The sequence below is a fragment of the Agelaius tricolor genome, unplaced genomic scaffold (assembly GCF_023055355.1).
Source record: "Agelaius tricolor isolate 1412-34295 unplaced genomic scaffold, bAgeTri1.0.p SCAF_23, whole genome shotgun sequence".
NCBI classification, from domain to species: Eukaryota; Metazoa; Chordata; class Aves; order Passeriformes; family Icteridae; genus Agelaius; species Agelaius tricolor.
The window spans coordinates 13,706,586-13,728,628 of NW_027269283.1; the positions used below are offsets into that span (position 1 = coordinate 13,706,586).

Consider the following 22,043-nt stretch of genomic DNA (forward strand, 5'->3'; position numbering starts at 1 on the left):
AGGGAGAGGAGGAAGAAGAGGCGGGGGCAGCACCCGCCCGAGCGCTTCCTCTAAACGCTTCTTTGGGAAACGGGATTCGGCTGCTGCCCAGCACGGCGGCCGGAGGATGCGCTTCCCCGCGCCACCGGGCCCCGGGCTCTGCCGGCGGGCGGTGGGTGCACCGGCCCTGTCCTGGCACGGCTGAGCGCCGGTTCCGCGGTAAGTGGGGAGTGCTAGAGGGGAGATCCGGAGCCCCCGCCCCGCCTCGCGGCTAGGGACGGCCGTGCCGCTTGTGAGGCTGCTGGCTACAGAGCCAGGCTGCTATCGCCGGGAAGCTGGGCGGCGAGTCTAAGGTAGTTGTGTTAGGATCGGGTGGGGCTGGAAGTTGAGCGAGGGGGCCCGAGGGGCGGGCGGGGACTGGGGGCGATGTCGTCCCACCGGCCCCCGCCAGCCGTGCTGGAAGCTCTGCGGAGCTCCCCCGCCCTGCTGCGGCCCTGCCGGCCCGGCCCGGCGGGTGGGCGCTCGCTGGCTGCAGCCGTGGGCTGCGGACCGGCCGGGGGCTCGTGCCGTCCCCTCGCCAATGGGAGAGGGCCTGGGCGGCCGCAGGGGCGTCCGAGAGTGCGGGCTGAGGGAGCCGCGCCGAGGCTGTGCGGAAAACGGGTCCCAGAAAACAACTGGGTACCATAGCGCTCGGCTTCACGTTCGGCACATCAGCGGACCGATCTGGGCAGTGTGTGTATCTGCACGCCTCTGTGTGTTTGCAGATGTATAAACACAGGGAGATCGCCCCCCCCACACACAGGCAGTATACGGCTCCAAAAAAAGTGTTTATTTGGTAGGATGTATTTGTGTAATGATATCTGGTTTTGCCTACTTTTTCTATCTTGAAGCACTTGCACTCATTCCCTTACAGTATTTTCAGAAGTATAAGTCTGTGGTTTTTACTGTACTTAACCCAAGTTAATATAATTATCATTAAAGTAAAAGACTGCATCTATTATATAAAAATGTGTGACGATAACAGGTAAAATAGCAAAATAATTCTTTGTTTCTTTCAAGTTGTTGTTGGGTGTTGCATATGGTGCAGAAAAATGTGTTTATTATTCTGTATTTGGGGGATCCAAATAGCAATTTTACCTATCAGAGGACTAATTAATTCTCTGTGTGTCACTGGGAAACTCTCACAGTAATATTCAAGCAGTGGGCAGAAAGAAAGTAGATTGAGGTGCTTAGAACATTTCTTAAAATATCAAGTCCTAGGGAAATTTATAATTAATTTACAATTCTGTTTTATTTAAAATAAAGTTGCAAAATATGAATGAGATTTTGTAATGTGACCAAGCTTCTCTGTGATAAATATTTCATTTTTGTCTAGTGTTCACCAGCATAAGGCAAGCAAGTCAGAAGAATGTCTTAATAGTAAATCAGTGACTGTAAATCAGCACAACTGTAATCTTCAAGAGTCACATTTAGCACTGGGGATTTGATTTTTGTATTTTCTCATAAATTTTTGACTGCCTGAGGGAAAAAAAAATCAGAAAGTAGAAAACTATAAGCAAATGCAGCATGTTGTTAGATTACAGCAGTAATGTTGATAGCAGTCTTCTCCTGGGAACCTTGTTAGATTGCAAACAAGATTCTTCCCAATCCACATATGAAAATGTGTTTATCTCTTACAAACACAATATAATGGTTTGAAGTGATGGCTGACAGCTTTAGTGAGAGAAGACCTAGCATAACCAAAGCTCGATGCATAGGAGTGACTCCAGTTAAAAGCACAGCAGCACAGCTGAATCCATTTAACTGGTAGAGTGGATTTGATTGGGTTTGTTGCTAGGGAATGTCTCCAGCACCATGTATTTCAATTAATTTAAACACTGGATGAATTACACACCTAGGTCTGCTTAAATAATCCACCTGGTATTGGCTCCAGCCATATTGAGAGCAGGTGTGCGTTGCTTCTCTCCAGCCACTTTTCCCTTAATGTGCAGTTCCACTGTGTGGATCACCTTGTTCTGTGGTGGTTGCTGGGCAATTTGAACTTGTCATACCAATTCTGTACTTAGTGTTTTGTAGTATACTTATTTAAAAGTAAAACAAGCCAAAACAAATAAAACCCAAAGCCAGTTAATGCAAACATTACTAGAAGCAGTAATTTCTAGAAGTAGACTTGAAGTAGACATTTATTTGATACAGAGTTACAGGAAGAGTCTGATGTTATTCTTGGTTATGTTGTAATAATCGAATTACCTGACTTCAGTGAAGTTGCACAGAGTTTATGCAGTAGACAGTTGTGCTGGGACTTGCATTAGGGAGCTTGGGAGCACCAGTCTATGCAAGCTACTGTCAGTTACTAATTTTGCACACGTGGGGCCTCTTACATCTGTGCCAAGCAATACTAATCAATAGCATGTTAAAAATACCATATAGGATAGAATTGACATCAGTCATCCCTGTGCATTCTGCTGCTGTAAAACTGACATTGATTACTGAGGGCAGTGTTATAAAGAAGTCTTTCCTTAGTGTAAAAGCTACTTGGAAACAGCCCTTTACTGACTTCTTTTATAAATGGAATGTGGATGTTCGGCTTTATCTCTTCAACATTTATAATGTAAGTTAGTGCAACATTTTGTGTTGCCATGAAGGAGAAAGTAAGAGGACCAGACTTCCCCAAAAGCAGCCTTCTAAGAAGTTTGATAGGCTTAAGAAAACTCAGCTAGATTCCCCATCTGAAGAAGATTTCATAAATTTCTGATAGCACTTTCCTAAATATAAAACATGAGTGACTAGAGTTTTCAAGTTCATATGAGTAATCTGGAAGAAAATAAGAGGCGTACCTAATTCTAATGAGAACCACTACAGATTAAGCATCTTTAATACTGGAGGATGGCCTGCAGAGGCACAGAGAGTAGTGGACTGTCTGTACCACTCAGATCAAAATTGCATTTTGGAGAGGGTGCTATATTAAAAGATTGGAGCTCTGCTATGGAACTGTTCTGGCTTTATCTGTAAGTTGCAGATTAACCTTGTTGACAGGAATGGGAAAAGAACTGTTAATAGAAACTTTGTTGTGTTTCTTCCTGGAAGTTCACCAAAGACTAGGAGTTAAAAAAACCAATCTGTATTTGGCCACTGGCAATCCACGAGAGACACTCTGGTGTTGCTATTCTGATAACTACTTAAAGCTAGCTTTTGGATTGTACTGTGTATATGCTGTTAAGTTGTGGCATGTATGTCTTGTGAAAACATACTTTAAGAAATAGGTTATTTTCTAAAATTGCTTTGATTTTCTTACCTACTTATTGGTATGACTTTTTCACATAATTACACAGTTTGAGTTGATTCCCAGGAGTTCTTACCCTGATAACAATGGAAACACAACATACCACAATGTTGAAAAATATTCATTGCAGAGGAGTGACGTAACAGGTTTGGTGGAAGATGCCTGTGGAATTCTCTCTTCCACTCACAGTATCTTTCAGAGATTGCTAATTCTTTTAACCACAAATATCCAAGTGTAGATAAAATAGCTGCAGGAGAGCAGTTTATGTGCGTCCCCAAATGTCTTAAGTATTTCATAGATAGCTAAGCAGCTCTCTGAGCTGGGGACAGTTTCTATTTTTAGTTATGCGGTGTGTGGGGGGCAATAAAGAGTGAGGAAATGACTAGCTAAGGGGAGAGAGGCAATGAGGTCGGGAGGTTACTTCCATGTATTTGTTTTAAAGATGAGAAAAATGTAAGAAAGGCTGTTAAATGCACAACACTGTAGTGAAGGTAGTTCTTCTGACCAGATATAGCAAGAATGGGCAGCCTTCCAAATGCTGCAAGAAAAGTTAGCAAATGCTTTGATTTTGAGAAGCTGTTGGCTAGTATAGACTGAAGAAAACCCACGTGAACTTCCAGACCTTCAGAAAAATGTTTGTGTGTAATGAAAACATCTATAGCGTTAGTTTATTGTTTTTAACAAAAGTACATATGTGGTAGTTCCTGGAGAGCAGAAGGCATTTCTCTACCTCGTCCCTCAAAAAGCTCGTGTCTGAGAGTATGTGCCTGTTAAGCAAACTTTCTTTCTACACTCCCCTGCTGAAACATACAGGTTTCTTCCTCAAGCTGCTCTTGTCTACTCTGGACAGCAGAAACACATTGACTCTGACATAATTCTTCCCAGTTATACTGCTGCAGATGGAATTCTTAGTACAAGGAATAAAAATTGATTTGACTCCTCAGTGTTTCTTTTGCTATAGCCTGGCATATTTCATAGCAGCAGCAGATACTAAGGCTGCATCTGTTCAATTTGAAAGCTCTTTCCCTGCCCATTGGAACAAGTATGGGGATATGTAAATAAATTTTTAGTTTCTGGGAAAAAAGGTAACTTCCCCTACCTGTGAAACCCAGTGGACAGACTATTAAGGAAGGAGGATTTTTCATTTCCTCCAAACCCTATCAGTTTGCAAATTTGGAAAGTACTCTTAGTAAGTATTCCATATTAGTATAGCAATATATCTGCTGACTTATCTGAAAATTCAATATACATTTCTTACATGAGCATAGAAACTGATTATAATTTTTCCAGACCAGTGGTTTTGCTAATGCATGAAAACTTTGATTAAGAAAGTTTATCTCAAAGAGCAATTGCTGACAGAGAGGAAGAAATAATGTGGCTATGAAATAATCTGCTGGAGTAAAAACTGTTTTCTGTAGGGGTAGAATAGCCAACATGTTTCTTAGGGTAAAACACATTGTGCTATGTTCTTTCTGCTCTGACATTTCTGGGCTTTACAAAAAATCAGAGAATCTCTCTTGCGTAATTTGAAATTGATTTTTCCTTCTTGTACAAAAGATCATTGGCACCAGTCCAGAAAAAGACAGGGAGCAAGTAGGGAATTCATAAAAAATGGACTCATTGATTGCTGGATCTGATGAAATAATTAGTACTTGATATTTTCAGTACGTTTTCATGTCGTTATTTTGACTTCTGAAGGCAAGAGAAGATCCCTTTACATCAAAAGATGACTGAGCAAAGCTGTGATTTCAAAGATTTTTCAGCATGCTAATTCATTCCTTGTAATTTCTTTGTGGGAATTACTAAGAATTTTTCATTGCATCATTAACAGGAGTAGTACCAGTTAGATGTGCTCTGTTTTGCAATCAAGTCAATTTTTGGGGCATAGGCTCTGTTTTGCATTCCAGACATAGGCAGTGCAAGTCACTTTGTTGCATCCATTCCCGAACATTAGCAGTAATGGGCCTTCAAATGTGTTCATTATTAATAATGGTATTTTTAAAAAGTGTATAATCTTGGAAGCCAACAGAAATGCTAAAGGGATCTTGCACTAGCATCAAAGCTGTAGTAGACTTCAAACAATATCATAACATAATTCAAAGATCAGGGCAGCTTCATTCTTTAATGGAATTTGTAAGATAAGTCAGTATATAACAAATCCTCTGTCAGAGTGTTCTCTGACTTTGCAAATATGTTGTTAGCTCAGTAAGTTTTACTACAGTCCTGTTTGAGAATTATGATAGATATGGGGTTTTTTTCTCTTCAACATCTATATTTTTGATGTAAACAAAAATGTCATCTGTAAACGGATCACTAAGGAAGAAGGAGGATGATGGCTATTTATATGTATGAAAGCAAAAGATTTTGAAACCCTGCTAAATCCTTGAGCTTGCTGCTAGATCTGAGCTTGGAGTGAAATTTCGTTGCCTATGTTGATAACAGCTTATGAAATTTTTCAAGTTTCTGCTGCTAGCTGGCACTAGAAAAATAAGTGTTTGCTTTGGGAGTTTGGTTAGTTTTTTCTTAGGAGTTAAGATTATTTCAAGTACATTGCTTTTTACTTCTTTGGAGAGAACCTGGCTGTTCCTTGATGGGTGCAGAGGGGTGAAAATATAGATAAATACTTGTTTCCCTCTCCCTTATAGGAGACCTGCAAAGAAAAAGAAATAGAAGCCGTTAAGCTTCCTTGTTCAGAGAGAACATTAAATCAGCACAACATGGCACAGCATAGTATTGTCCTTGGATTATTCATGATGACTGTTTTATCACTGTTGGATGGAAGTTCAACTTTCCTGTTAAATCAACGTCTGAAGGGAAGATTTCAAAGAGACCGTAGAAACATCCGCCCAAACATCATCCTTGTTCTTACTGATGATCAGGATGTAGAACTTGGTAAGAAACCAGTATAAAGAGAATTTTGGCCAATGAGTATGATATTGCTTTTTCTTGAAGCTAGATCCTTGCATTCAAAATAAAAATTTTGTTTCAGTATGAAAAATGATAGGAAGAAAATGTTTAAACCTGCCTTTATAAAGAGCATCCTTTCCATCTGCCTGCAATTCAGGGACAGCAAAAGTTAGGCCCAAAATGTTAAAGCTTCTGTTCCTGTGGAAATATACAGTTCACGTCTGTCTGTCTTCATCTAAACATCTAAGCTTTGCTTCTGGCAATTGCACGTATAACCTGGGAAGCTGCATGCCAAAACAGTAGGTTTAAATTAATAACCAATAATTGCACCATGTAATTGTCCAAATTCTTTTGTGTAATTGCAGGCGTTCATTACATATACAATTTTCATTTTATTTACTTAAATGTTACCTAACACAGTCATACTATTCTTGTAATTGTCCATTTAGATGTGTAGTTGATTACTGAGCAAAATGACACAGAATGAAAAGATCTACTCTGTTATCAACTCTATGTTAATTGTTGAAGAAAGGAGATGAAGATTAAACGCATGGTATGCCTAATGATTTGGAATAATGAATTAACTGACAGTTTGGCTTTTGTTGTGTTACCTGAACAAGCTTGTATTTACCAAATGCTGTCTTTAGTTATGAGAAGTGATTAACACAAAGCAGTTAACATTAATAATTTTGCATTAGAATTATACTCTCATATGTGTATGAAGCCTTGGTCATCTGAAAAATGAGAACTCTTGTACCTGTAGTCTGGTGGGGCAGTTTTGCTACCAAATTTTTCTGCATCCGATTTCTAGTATGGATAGGAAAATTTGGAAAACGGACCTCATAGAAGAAATAGAACATAAAATTAATCAACTTGTACTTCTCATACACTTACTCATCTCGTTGAGAAGTGAATCACAGCGATGTTGCAGGCTTTGTACGGATGCTTCCTTTGTATCAATATTACTTTATGTCTGCAGAATCATAGACATCACATTCTTCTTCAAGGTGGTAAGAAAGACTGCTATGGAAGTAATCTCGTCAAATTAAATGCCATTCAAATTATCAGGATCAGATGATATTGTTGTCACCTTTTTTAATGGTTATTTGGATCAGAAATTAAGCAATTTCAAGAACATATATTCCAAAAAACCTAAGCACGTTTTCTTGCAGGCTTGGAAGATGGTCCTAAAAAATGTACCATCTTCTATTTTGTGCTAGCCTTTGTGTTTCTGATGCAATTGTGTAAGTCCTTTGGGCAATATATTTCACTTCCCTGATAACTTGATGCTTTCCAATTTCAAGGATAATGGGCATGTGTCCACGCAAATTAGGATCTAACTAAGGAAAATCCATTTGATGAAGCTGAGATTGGATATTTGTCATTTGCCACTAATGGCTTTGGGAGACTCAATATTTGTTTGAATTAATTTTTATTGTTGTCTGGTGAGCTGTCCAAGTTAATCAAAATTGCCATTTGTGGTGATTGTAGTTAGTGCATTTAAGTAAGATGAAAACAAGATGTGAATTACAAATAAAAGCTAAGGAAAAGTTGGAAGCTATGAAAGCGTAGCAGAGAAAACTGTGGGTAAGATTTAATCTGTTTCTAAGAATATTCTGTAACTGATTGGTGGTTTAGCTTTCATTGTTCTCTTATAGCAACTTTGGAGGTAAAAGGGAATGCAACACAATCTCAAGTGCCTTTAACAGCCTTTCCTTTATTTATTTAAAGATAGATTTAGCAATGTGCCAGTAGCAGGTGGAGCTTACCAGAAAGACAATGTTGTCCTTTCCTGAAAGGAGGTAAAGGAGGTGGTGTTTTTTTTGTTTTTGTTTTTGTTTTTGTTTTTTTTTGTGTGGTTTGTTGTTGTTGTTGTTGTTTTGGTTTTGTTTTTTAATTCGCATTACTCTTAATCGTTTTACTGGAAACCAAACCTCAGCCTTGTATTGGAAGAAGGAAAATACTGATGAAGGGCTGGTAGATCAAATGCAGAATCTCTGAAGGACATCAAAGGAAGAATGAGTGTAGATTGTAATGGATACAAATGGGAGAAGACAAATGAGAACATCAAGAACTACGGACACAGACATATTTGATAGACTGTCTAATCAAAATACTTATATTATTGACAAGCATAATATAAAGAAGAGGAATATAGTGACGAGGAATAATGAATTAGGAACAGACTTTTTTTCCCCTACTACATCCAAGTTCGTATAATGCTGATGTCCCGTGTGTGATGGATTCAGTATCTCCAGCTGAGTCAGGTTTGCCTACCATACTGCTATGGCTTTAAGAAACCAGCTCATTTCATAGTCTAATTGGCGAAATATCTGATTATTTAGGAGCTTTTTCAACCACATTAAAGAAATCTGAGTGAGAGGTGATTTGTATGTTTTGAGGCCTACCTCTATAAAGCTACAAAAGTAGCATGGAAGATAATTTTTTCTTAGTTATCATGTGTGGAGATGGGGCTTTAGAGCTTTGTTAAATGTGAGGGTATCTTGGGGTGAAGAAAGGGAAATGAAGATGTGAAAAGGGTGTCTAAGGAGTTTCAAATACAATAAAAAGAGAAGTCTTTAGGAGACTATTAAAATTCTGGGGTTCAGTTTATTGGAAAACACTTCTGAAGTTGTGCTTCAGAGTAGACAAATCACTTGATACTTAATACAAGTTCTTCAACAGTTGGAGCTCCGTAAAATGTAAATTATTCCTTCCTTCAACAAAACGCAACTAATAGGAAGTCAGGATTTTTTCATAAATAATTTGATATTTTCTCCATTAATATTAGTCAAAAGATCAGCTTCGTCCCTGAGGTGAACTGTGAAGATAGGCGAAGCAAAGTTATGGAAAGCACACATTTCAAGTGATATTTCAACAGAAAGTTTGCTTAGCTTTGTTCACTGAGTAACTTCAACGCTTCAAATTGATTGAACTTCCATATTTTCATAGTAGTCCAATGAATATTTTCTTAAAATGGCATAGAAATTTCTTTTAACTGCTAGATATTTGTTTATTATCAGTGGTTTTAGATGGGTAGCAACATCTTCTGAATTAAATATTGATACTTTTAAAGCGTGACTATCTGTCATATATCCACTAGTGAAATCCCAGAAGGTTTTCTAGCTCAAAAGGTGGTGTGGTGAGGTCCTAGTTGCTGATTAACACATAAGTAATCTGCCAGAGAATGGTTGTCTGTGTATTGGAGGCAAACGGAAGAAAATAAGCTTTAGTTGGCTGGTTTAATGCCGTTTCAAATATTTAAAGCTGGCCTATTTAAGATTATACAGAAGAGTATGCTGGATTTTTACCTTGCGCTGCCCTGTCACTCTGTATTAGTTCTCAAGCTGGAGAAGCAGATTAGATCATATGTTTTTGTGTTTAAGACTGTCGATATATAAGGTGTTGTCATTACAGCAGTACAGCTTCTTTTATTAAAGAAGCTTACTGTCCCCAAGGGGAGTCTTAACATGTACTGTTATTTATGCATAAATGCCTCTGTCATTTAAAGGCGTTGTTAAATTGTATTTCAATATTGCAATGGCAAAACAGTTTTTCAGACTGCCTGTTTATACTTGGGCTAGCTCATAAGACAACAGAGGAAACATCCACTGTTTTCAAGCTCACATAATGTATAATTAGCTGTTAATATTCGTTAACTGTATTGTAGGTACCTTTAAGCACTAACACTTAACCCACAGCTATTATAGAAACAAAAAAGTAAAATATTGCTTTCTTCAAAAACTCCTTTTTGATATGTGAAGTTTAGCAAATTCTAAGGGGGCAGTGCAATACCCTGCCTTGGTTCTTGTCACAGAGTGATATGACATGTGGTCTGACTTGAGAAATGCACAAAGAGATTTTCAATTTCTATTTAGTACTCATTCCAACAAAATAGTCTCAAACTAATGCCATGGCAGTTCTTAGGTAAAATGACCTTGCCATAGCAATTAACCTTCCTCCATGGTGCCAGAGAGTCAGATTTTGTACGTGGCTTATGACCATTTTCCCTCTAGGTTTTGACTCCTGGTTTTTTCAATGTGCTCTGTATTAACCAACCTACTGTTGCAATTTCATGATGAAATTCTGAGCTTAGAAGAGCTTAGAAGAAACCTAAATCCATTATTGACAGAAACAACATAGTTTGTGCCAGATGGTTGTAGGATGCAACCATCAGCTCTGATTAAAGCTGAGCTATTAATCCAACTCAGCCTTGGGCAAGTTAACCCCAACCCTATTCTAGCATGAGCCCATACCTTCCTCTCCATGTTGTCAATTGGCTTTTTCTGCTCATAACAAGAAGGAAGGGTTGGTGATGAACAGGTTTTATCTCCTTTGCCAAGGTCATGCTGTTGACATGTACCATGACAAATTCTTTAGAAAATTGAAATTCTTCCTAGATCAAGAAAATTTTCTCTAACTTGCTCAGTTTTTACTATTAGGCACTGAAAGAGGAGGGAAACTAAATTTCTTATTTCTCTGATACTTGGTGTTTCTGGGTTTAGGAAGAATGCTGATATGGATCCAGATTTAGTTAGGCGGATGTCCAGTCTTTGACCAAAACCTTGTCTTGAATAAACAGAAAAACCATTTGGCAGCAATGCGGCATTCAGTAATTGTGGTCAAAAAGACTTTTATTCATGTTACCCCAATTTATCCAAATCCCTTGCTTATTTGTTTGGTTATATAAAACATAGTTTTACCTGCCCCAAGTAGTCATCTAAAAATCTGATTCTGCAGAATCAAGCCTAAGAAAATGTAGATAGTAAGACTTTTACCAGAATGGATGAAGCAGATAGCTAGAACTCAGTGAATTTGTTAGTGAGCTTTTTGGTGTCTTTGGTTCAGTGACAATTAGAGAAATCAATACCTCCTAATATCTCACATTAGGGAATAGAACTATTTAACTACACAACAAGTCCAGAAGACCTTTTTTGAGCAGTAGCTTGGACTAAATAGTCTTCCAAATGAAATGATTCTGTGCTTACAACCCTCAGCCTTTTGCATAAGGCTGGCACAAAAGGTAGTGTATCAGGTTTCTTATGAAACCAAAAATTAAATTACACTTATGGAGTATATATGCTTTGATCAGGGTCGCTGTATAAAGTGCTTTTCACCCTCAGCTGTTGGAACAGTACTAGCAGCTCCAGAGAGGATGTAGAGATGCTGCAGATAGTTACGGTTGTAAATCTTGAATGTAGAGAGAGAGAAATGAAAGAAGCATTATGATCTTTGTCAACATGCTTGAGTCAAATCTTTACTTAGGACTTCAGTATTTAGTCCTTTCTGAAACAATGGGAGAACTTCCCTGAGGCAGGATCAGTAATCTCTCTGGATTTGGGCTCACTCAGAGATAACGGTGCCCTTACTACTTGTGCTTCCTTTAGGTCTCTAATGTAGCATCTGAGCTCTTCTGACTGAAACAAGAAAATATTTCTGAAATGTTTTCCCTCTTTCAGGTTCTATGCAAGTGATGAATAAAACAAGACGTATCATGGAACATGGAGGTGCTCATTTCATCAATGCCTTTGTGACAACGCCCATGTGCTGCCCATCTCGCTCCTCTATCCTGACAGGGAAGTACGTGCACAACCACAACACTTACACCAACAATGAGAACTGTTCCTCTCCATCCTGGCAGGCTCAGCATGAAATACGCACCTTTGCAGTGTACCTCAACAATACAGGGTACAGGACAGGTAAGATCAAGGCTGGGTCCATCTGAATGCTTCCTTAGACTTACCTCAGACTTAGTACAAAGGCTAATGTATGTTTTTTAATTCTAATTTCTTCTTGACTTCTGGCGTTCTTAAGTGCGTAATGCCAGAGCTTAAGTCTTGGTGTTACTTTAGCTTTCTTGTGGTTTTACTTAAGGAATTTTTTGTTTACAAACAAACAGCCAACAAAAATCCCTTCTCATTTTCAGAAGGTGGAAATAAAATACCATGTATGCTTGAACTGAAGACCTAGCAAACCTAGAATAAGGCCTACAATTACCTGAAGTGTGCAGAGCAACCAAGAAAGGAGTATGAAAAGGAATTAGTGTTTTGACTTCTTTCATAAAACTGATACATGAAGCAAATTGGGAATGAGAGAGAGGAGACTGCTCCTTTTGTGCTTTGGGGCAGTCAGCTGGTATGATTTCTCTAGACAATCAATTCCCAGAAAGGTTTAGGAATAATTGGCAATAATAATTTGTTGGTTTTTATTCTTTAGTTTTGAGGTCCTTTGGTAGTACTGGTTTGCCCTGCAGATGTACACTTTAGCTTCTTAATTCCTTGTTTGTGGTGTGGCTTGTTTGTTTGTTTGTTGGCTTGGACGGGTTTTTTGTTTGTTTATTTTTGGAGTTTTTCAAGGAGTAGAAAAAGAGGCAATGAGGAGTAAGGCTTTTTGAGGCTTGCTTATATATTTCAGATCACAACCTTGGAGTGAGAAAGCTTTTTAACCAATTCATAACCCAGGCCATCTCCCTGGGGTTTTTCTTTCTCTCCTCTTTTCTCTTTTGTGCAATCTTGAAGGCAGAAACTGTACTCTTCTATTCTGCTTCATAGCTTCCATCTGTTTTTCTTTTCTGCTGCTGGTTTCGCATCTCCTTTGCCACTTCTCTATCTATTGTGATTTTCCTGTGTTTTGTTCTGTTGCAAAAGATTATTCTTCTGGGGATCAGTCTTTCTGCTCTGAAGTGTGTTCTCTGAGGTAGTGGCATTTGTGGCTGGGATCTACAGAGACTTGTGCTGCTGCTGACACCTTTGGGAATGTGCTAGTTGCATGCAGGCAGGAGGGAGCAGTGTGGTGCAGGTTTTTCTTGCAGAAGTTTTGAGTGAAAAATAGGCAACAGAAAAGGTGTGTCTTTCCCCTAATTGTTTCTTTGGTTTCAGCCTCAATTGTCAGTTTTATACTTTTTAACTTCGGCACTTTAAAAAGCTTAACTAACTTTGTTAGGCACTGTACTTGGAAGAATAGAGAGACCGAGCTCAAGGGAAGTTCAGTCTTTGTCTGTGATAATGGGGGATGGAGCATGTGATAGCACACTGTGCTGTCAGTGTGCCATAAGGTAGAGAAAAATTGGCCATCAGTGTGCAGTAGACTAAAATGGGTGTGTGTGTACACATCTGTATTTCTCCTCTTAGTCTACCTGGTGAAGTACCTCAATGAAGGAACAAAAGGGATCTGATAACAAAATGCTGTCTTAAGCTGTTCCTTGAAAATACTCTTAAGATGCAGAAGACTCACTGTATGTTTTATGCAACCCATTAGATTTCCTGCAGTTACTAAGGTAATTATACTAACGCCACATCTTCTAATCCTTACAGTAGTGCCATACTTCTGGTTGTCACAAAAGGTGCTGACTTGGGACCATTTTGTTGACCATTTTGAAAGTGGCTTCAGTACTTAGGAATTACTGATTTGGAAAATCTGGTCAGTTACTTTAATACCTATAAAGAACTGGTATCTCATGAAAAAATCTTACCCATGGAGCAAAATTTAATACTTAATGACAGGATTCTTATCTCAGAACCCCCATATTTCTGCAGTTAATTCATTAATTTCACTAGGTTTATTCAACTGTACATTGTCAGTCTAAGAGTATATTTGGCCATGATGTGAATGCAGCGTGTAGTTGACCTTTGGGATAAGTGGTTGTTCCATGCAGGGCTGAGAGTACTTTCTCATCTGCTTCCCTCTGATTGTCTCTCAGGGAACAACGGTATTAAAAGTAATTCTTGCTAGATACACATCTGAAAAAAGAACAGAAGTGTTCTTCTCTCTCTCCCCCCACTCCATCACTATACTAAGGATTGGGCAAATGTTCAACTTTGGGCTCGGGAAAACTGGTATCAGATACAGAACTAAGAGATTTTAGAGAGGTAAACAAATCTTTATGTGTAATTTAGATGCATGCTCAGAACCCAAGTTAAGATCTGGAAAATTGTCTGTTGAAATAGGTCAGAAGAGCAGTGCACTAAATGCATTTTCAAAATACCTAATGCACAGCATTCATATTGAAATATAGAGTGTTAATATCTTAAAACGTGAGTTCTTATTTCACACTCTTGGTGGTGAGTGCAGTTTCATGGGGCACTAATAGGTGGATAGATGCAGCTCAGCATCATGAAGGATATGAAGCGTCTGGGAGGAGGAATGTATGGTCCGACTCCAAATATATCAGGTACTGAAAAAGAAAGTATAATGGTAATTGTGGTCCATTTCTCCTGTACATAGGTTGTAAATCAAAATAGCTGCATTATGGAGATAAAAAGAACCAAAAAGAACAGAGGCAAGATTAAGACTCAGAACTTTTATCTTAGATCTGTTGTAATGGAGAGAACAAAGCTATTTTAAGAAAAAACAGAAAGGAATGAATCAATTTAACAATGGTGTTTCTGTTATGCCTTCTTACTATGCTTCTGCTTTCTCTACCCTTAGCTTTCTTTGGAAAGTACCTTAATGAATACAATGGCTCCTACGTGCCTCCCGGTTGGAAAGAATGGGTTGGATTACTTAAAAATTCTCGGTTTTACAACTACACACTCTGTAGAAATGGAGTGAAGGAGAAGCATGGATATGACTACTCCAGGGTAGGTCCTTTTGATTTATTTCTATTAACATTTGGACATGACCACAAGAAAGCTGCACTTCATAGTTTCAGTCTCTTTTTGTACTTGAAAGCTGCTATGTGTAACATTATCTACAATGAGTAACAGTAGTGTTGGGACATTGTTACCTTCCATTCTGGGAGGGTTATGTTACTGAAAACCTTGTTACTAACAGTGTAAACAAGTAAAATGTTCTGAGACTGTGTTAAATATCACAACCTGAGGATGTGGCAGTAGAGTTAAATGCTTCTGGCTAACTATTTCTGTGCTTTGTATGATAATTATTGTGGCAGTGGAGTTACACAAGCATTAATGAGATCAGAGTCCGTTTCCCTCCAGCTAGACCCACCCTTTTGGTTTAAGGAACTTCTTTCTCAGCCACAATACTATGGGGTATTCACAGAATCCTGGTACAATTTATGATAATTCTGAATCACTGGAGAATCTAACTATTATGTTTGTATTTCTGTGCATACAGATGTATATGTTTTTTAATATCCTTTCAAGGATATTCTGTCCTGACTGAACTTAAAAAAATGCTTCATAGTCATTGTCAAACGCAGTTTTATTTTTTCTTCATCTAACATGATACAGTTCAATACCTGCTTGCAGTCAAGAATATGTTTATTTCAGCTAAAAGTGTTCCTTTTCAAAGGAACCAGCTTTACTGAAGGCCTAAAGTAGGCAGAAATGATTCTGTAGTATGATGGTGACTAAATCACTCCGGAGTGATTTGTAATGTATATTTGTTTAACATGTGTTTTGTTCGCTTTCTCTTATTGATCGCAAATCCTGCCTTCCCATTTGTGTTTCATTAACATAGTGTTCACAGCCAGTTTCTCCTTTGAAAGGTTGATGTCTGGCATTTCTACTTTCCTTTGCCCTATTTTCCTTTTGTAATTGAATGTACTTTGTGCTGAGAGATAAAACTTCACAGTCTTCTAGGGTAACCTTCTCTATCACCAGCTGCTAAGGGGAAGGGGCAAAGTAGCATACAGAACTATTTGTCTTCTATTTTCCTTCAGATCTGTGAAGAATGACAGCTGTGTGTACAGAAATGTTATGATGGAAATATATCTTGTGTGGAAAGGTGTCAGCCAAGTGATCTCACAGGCACTGTTTTCCATCTCCATTGTACCAAGGACCCAACAGGGAGCTTTATGTTCCAATACCTTCAATTCTGTTTTGTGTGTGCAAGGGTTGAAAATGTTTACATTTCACTTGTTTTAGTTTTTTCTTACAGAGTTTGGTAATAAATAAAAAATAAGATGATAGAAATACAAACTTTTTGTAATCTTCATGTTCTTACATAATAAGCAGCTACAGTAAAAAACAGTTTGCAGAACAACAATGCTGTTTGACATTAATGCTGGAGTTCAAATGAGCAAACAGAAGCTGAAATGGAAGACTCTCTCTTTCCTGCCATTTTTGTTGCTGGAAACATGGTTTTCCAGCAATTACCAGCATAATCAGATGCATTTTTTTCAGTCTTATCTGTTTAACATAGTTAGTGTTAAATATGTGCCAGTGGAAAACTAGGGAAAAAAATCACTGATTATTCCGTCCTCTAAAGTAACTGCTAAACTCTTATGAAAATTAAATTCTTTCAGATTTTCTTACAGGATATATTCTACTTTGATTTTTCTTTTTCAGTTTCTGTCAGCATTTTTAGATTAGCTTTAACTTTCTACAACTACAACCTCTACAGTATGGGCCTTTACAAAAAACCCTTTAGCAATCAGGTCAGTGAAATGTTTCTGTTTGGTCTTTTGGCCTGGTAAATGCTGGGTTTGCAGTGATTTTCACTTTGACCATGTGGAAACCTATATCTTTAAAATGAAATTGGAAAACTATACTCTTGTAATGGCTAAATCAAAGATGAGTTGCACACTTCAAGTGATTGACTAGCTTAAAGAAGCAGCTTGATGAAGATTAATGGCAGTGCATTTTTGAAAGCACTTAAGTATTCTCTCTCAACTATGAATATTGTCTCAGGCATTGAAAGCATGTTCAGAAGTCAGTTTTGCTTTAGTACATTTTCCCTTCTCGTGTGTACTTTGATCTGTGGAAGTCCTTCATTTAATGCCTACTTAGAGGGAAAATGCCATCCCAGGAGCAGTCATAATTGTGGCAGTTTCATAACAGTTATGCCTTGTGTTGTACCGGTGTGTAAAATTATAAATGGAGACTTTGCCAGCCTTCTTCTGGAATAGACAAGAAATAACTTTGGGGAAGTAAATATAGTCCATGAAAAAGGCTTCCTTTGAATGACAAGCTGACTTCTCAGACCAAGGATGTTGACAGAGGTGAAGAGGAACAAGTGTCTTAACTGTGGACAGAAAGCTGTACTCAAAAGGAGATGCAATCCAGTCTGTTTGCTGGACCAGAGGCAGATGTTATGTCTGATTTTCCATCCTGCTGTGACATGACAGTTATTTGGGTTTTTTTTAAGGTGTAGTTTCATATCCTACTCGTGTTTGAGGGGTATTTATATTTGTAGTGTTTCCAGGGAATCACCTAAGGGAGAGCGTGGCTTGTCATTAAAAATCCTGTCTTCAATCCCTATAGCTCTTGCAGATATCTTAACAATGATAATGATACTTCTTAGAACATACAGAGATAGTCCAAGTCTTCTGCAGGAAGTTTTTTTAAATTCTCAACAATATGCGTGACAGAGCTATATATTTATCAGATTGTCACTGTAATATTGAATGAAGTCTTTGGTTCAGTTAGCCCACCATCTTCTTGTGTTAGAGATTTCTGGGTCACAAGAGGGTTACAAAAGAAAAGAACATCAAGCCATTCACATTTTCACAGTATTTTTATGATGTAAGGTTGGGCTATACATCTTGAAGATACTGACACTGATAATTTTTTTTAATTCATACCTGGTCATTGTATTTAGTATTGTGTTTTTCATCATGTAGTTACCCACTTTAGGAAGAAAGGGTACTGTTTGATCTCTTCTAGTGCCATTCAGTTCTGAGAAAAAAGCTAGAAGCTGTTGGGTTTTGTATTTCTAGATAGTGAAAAAAGAATTATTTGAGTCTAATTTTTTGTGTTTTTAGTATCTCTAACTTACTTCCTCCTCATACCATTCTAAGTGAAGTAGCTTCTTTTTTCCTATTTCTTATGATACCTCAGACCTCTCCTTCCTATTGCCTCCCCTCCCAGTTTGAAATTCCTTTTCAAGTGTCTCATTATACTTTTGCTTCTACTTGCAGGATTATCTGACTGATCTGATTACCAATGACAGTATTACCTTCTTTAGAATATCAAAGAAGATGTATCCTCACAGGCCTGTACTGATGGTTATAAGCCATGCTGCTCCTCATGGTCCTGAAGATTCGGCCCCTCAGTATTCACAACTCTTTCCTAATGCCTCAGAACACATGTAAGGAAAAAACAAAATCTTTGATTGATTTTTAGGTTCTGGAATATGGAAGTTCTGGGTACCTCAGGGGAACAATGTTTTCTTTATAGTGTTCTTGGCATAACTTTGTCACAAATATATTAGAAGAGTTTCCAGATAAAGGTAAAGAGGCAGTACAAGTGCGTTGAGAATGGCTGCTGCATCTAGAACTCAGAACTATAGCTCATTGAGATAAATGGGAAGATTCATGTTGAATTCATTGGACATTGTTACAGCTTATTTGGGAAGTAAAGCACTTTTTATTCTGAGCATGGTGATCAAAATTTGGTTCTTGGGCTATGATCTCTTCAAGGGAAGAAACTCTATTTCCCTGTCCTTACTTATAAACTATAGTATGCAATGCATATTACTCCTGTTTCTTTTATGGAAAGAACAGAAATACAGGCCTGCCACACCAAATTACACAGGCTATTTCTGAATGAGCTGGTATGTCCGTACATGACCCAAGACAATGTCTTGGATGGATCCCAAAAGCAGTATCACCTGGTTCCTGAAGGAACATGTTCATAAGCTCCATGCTGAGATGTTTCTTTTTTATAGAACAGAGACATTTTGCATGTACAGCTCTTAATGCTGCACTACAGGTATCTCCTCGCAGGGAAGTAAAACGAATGCTTCTCCCAAATCACCTCTTGGTGCAACTGAAAGCATTCCTGCAGTTTTCTAATTACTGGCTTCATGCCTTCCTTGATGTTCAACATCTGTAACTTTCTTCCTATGTGTTGCCCCTTCCCCCTCCCTTTTTAAGGGGAATTCTGTTTTGCTTTGGGTTTGTGGAGGACTTGGGAACTGGTGGAAACACTTTTCAATTGATGGCCAAAGCTCCTCAGGCTAGCCCAAAGTCCAGTGAAAGCCATTTGAGCTTTTCTGTTTTATTTAAAATAGAGTCTGAGAGAAGTTTCTTTTGTTGTATTGTCTGGTTACTGCATAACTTGCAATTACATATTTCGTTATTTTCTGCTGTGTCCAAGAGAATCTGTGGCATGGATCATCAGCAATTGTTTCTTGTTTGTTTGCCATTTCACGCTTTCCTTTTCTTTAATGAAAATTTCGGAAATGCCTGATGAGCAACTTCACATGGCTTATATCCAGTATTGAGCTTAGTTTTATTAGGTTCCTTTGGAAGGCGTTTGGATCTCTGAGATGATTATCAGGCAACACTCTGTAGCAATTTACTTCCTAGCTGAATGAAGAAGAGTACAAGGATGGAAGCAATGAAAAATACTGACTAGATACATCTATTGTTTTTTTCCTAGTACTTTAATTATTCACACAGACTAGGTTTATCTTCCTAATTGTAAAGTAATTACACTTTTGTTTTTGTTTTTTTTTTTTTTTTAATTTTAGGTGACTTTTCTTACAGTAATAACAATTACACAGGAAGTATCACTTTTTGAAAAGAAGTTTTGTTTGTAAAAAAATAAATTTATCCTGATAGATTAAGCAACTGTGTTTTTCTTTTGGATATGAACATAAAATAGGATTTTTTTTACATCTCACACAAAAAAATTGATAGTTGTCTTCTAAACAAATTTTCTAGCACTGCATAATGATAATAATAATAATAGTAATCTGTCAGAGTTTTCATTGACCTGAGTTTAAGAGTAAATGTAAAAATGCAGAACATATGCATACAGTTGATGGAATGATGCAAATTAGTTCTCTAGTTTCCAATTTTTCCCTTGTTCCCAAATTCCAGAGAATCTCAGTAACAGATAAATCTGTCAATGATAAAGGGTTGCAGGCAGTTCTTACTGTTTCACTGTCATGTGGATATTGTAAGGAAGGATCAGAATGCAGTGGAACAGTTACAAATTGCCCTAAAGCAATAAGCAACACCCTGAACAAAGTCTTTTCCTGGTCCCCAAAGCAGAAGAGGCAGTACACCAGGTGGTATGATCCTCCCCCTTTCCCTGTGGCGGTGCTGGTAAAGTCTAAGTGGATTCTGTGGAAAAGAAAAGCCAAGGGAAAGTGGGAGGGCAGTGCTTGGTATTGACTGATATATATGCTGCATCATGTGGCATTGCTGGTAATAACTAAAAGCTAGTGGTATGGATTTTAGTCAGTGTGCTGCTTTGCTTCTGAGCTCTGACATGTACTTCTGTAGCTAATTTATGCTGCTGTTCTCTTGATTCTCTACCATGTTCTGACTGGTACGACCATTCTGCCCTATACTGCAGACTCTCTCCATCTCATTCTGTAGAGCTCCTCTCTGTGTGTACCAGCAGTCTTGTCTTGTTTGAAAATTCTTCACAGAGCAAATCCCTCAGCTACATGGTTTTCCTTTATTGCTGCCTATATTGTGAGCTGTAGAGAATGTGGCAGCTGGGCAATTTAACAGTGGTTAGAAATGTTACTTCAATAGAGGGTACATGTTACCACCCATCCTTTTCAAGGTCAAATCTGTCTGGGGCTTCCCTTCTAGGTACTTCAGAAGAAGTTGTCTCAGCTAGCTTCTAGGAATGTTAATTTTTGTATTTTTCCCATAAGACAGACAAATCTGTTAAGGATTAAAGGGTTACATTTGTAGTAATCAAAGAAAATTGTGGGCTTTGGTTGGATTAAATAGTGGGAGATTTCAAATCAGCCAGGAAGTCACGAAGTAAGCGGAAAAGGAGTTTGCGAAGCATTTTTGATTCATTCTGGACATCACAGAGCAACAGTTTCTATAATTGTCAGCATTTTCAAAGAGGCAATGTCATTATTTCAACCACAATAGCATTCTGAAATTCAAGAGAATATTAACAGTACAGAGAGAATAGGCACCAGCTCTTTTCTCCCTGTATGAAGAAGCCTCCCCTTGCCAAATATGCACATTTTTCAGAGAACATGTAACAGAGGCTCTCTGCATAAAAAATGTCACTGTCAGATTATTAGTTTAATATTTATATTAAATCTAATAAGACTGTCACATTCAAAGATACATTATATATGCAGTATTTTGATGAGAAGTTTCAACATACATGATTTTTTAGCCTAATAACTTTTAATAACCTTGCTGCTCTGTTGCCTATACAAAACCAAAAGTAGAAATTTCTCAAATAGGGATTTATTAGGAAATTCTGTGCTCCTAATTATAATAAAGCCTCGATCTTGGCCTTACTATCGAGCGGTGCAGGATGGTTCCTCAGAGAGACAGAGTGCCTGAATGCCCAGTTAGCTCGCGGCCATCGCCGCAGGCTGCCCCTTAGCCAGCTTGGTGATTGCCAGCTCTTTAGTGATTCTCAGCTCTCTTAGGATATCAGCTCTTTGCTGCCTTGCTAGGGTGCCCTTGGCTGAGGCTGCAGCAGATGCGAGAAGGAGGTCCTGGCGGTTCCACAGCGATGGGTCATTGGGGAGTCTGTGAAGGGTTCCAGCGACAGCTCTTCTTCTCATGAATGGGCTAAACCAGCCCCTTTTTATAAGGTTTAGGGGCATCCAAACTTGTCCAATAGTAAGGGTTAGGTATAGTGGCCTATGAGGTTACAAAGATAAGGCTGAGGGGCGGGAGGTCAGAGACAGGAATTTATTTTGCTGTCTCATCCTGACTCAGCAGTTCCTATTGTTAAGTCTCCATCCTCCATGGAGCTTTCCCAAGCTTTATGGAGTCTGCTACAGCTAATAGGAAAGTAAATGAGTATTTACATTTGCATAGACTGAGTTTATTGCTTTGAATGAAAAAAGGAAGCCTAACCAAATTACGTAGGAAAAGTAATTTTTAATGTTTTAGACTCTGCGCATGATGTGTTTGAGCCATGATGTAAAGAAATTGTAAAACGTGGTCTTCAACCGGAAGTAATAAGGAATAAATAAAGTACATAAGAATAGTATTTCTTGCAAATGTAAGCTATAATAATAGCTTTTA

At 38.3% G+C, this 22,043-nt stretch overlaps 1 protein-coding gene across 9 annotated transcripts in view; it reads left to right on the forward strand.

The window, feature by feature from the left end:
• SULF2 (sulfatase 2) overlaps positions 1-22,043 on the forward strand; it is an 84,494-nt gene that overhangs the window by 31,942 nt on the left and 30,509 nt on the right. For 6 of the 9 annotated variants that reach the window (XM_071447057.1, XM_071447061.1, XM_071447060.1 and 3 more), the window contains 4 exons: positions 5,908-6,154; positions 11,629-11,868; positions 14,597-14,748; positions 17,991-18,160. In XM_071447057.1, the coding sequence (XP_071303158.1) occupies positions 5,980-6,154; positions 11,629-11,868; positions 14,597-14,748; positions 17,991-18,160 (737 nt within the window). In that variant the 5' untranslated portion in view covers positions 5,908-5,979. Of the gene's footprint in view, positions 1-31; positions 199-5,907; positions 6,155-11,628; positions 11,869-14,596; positions 14,749-17,990; positions 18,161-22,043 lie in introns of those variants that run through there. The other 3 variants (XM_071447063.1, XM_071447062.1, XM_071447058.1) reach the window with 2 other exon arrangements.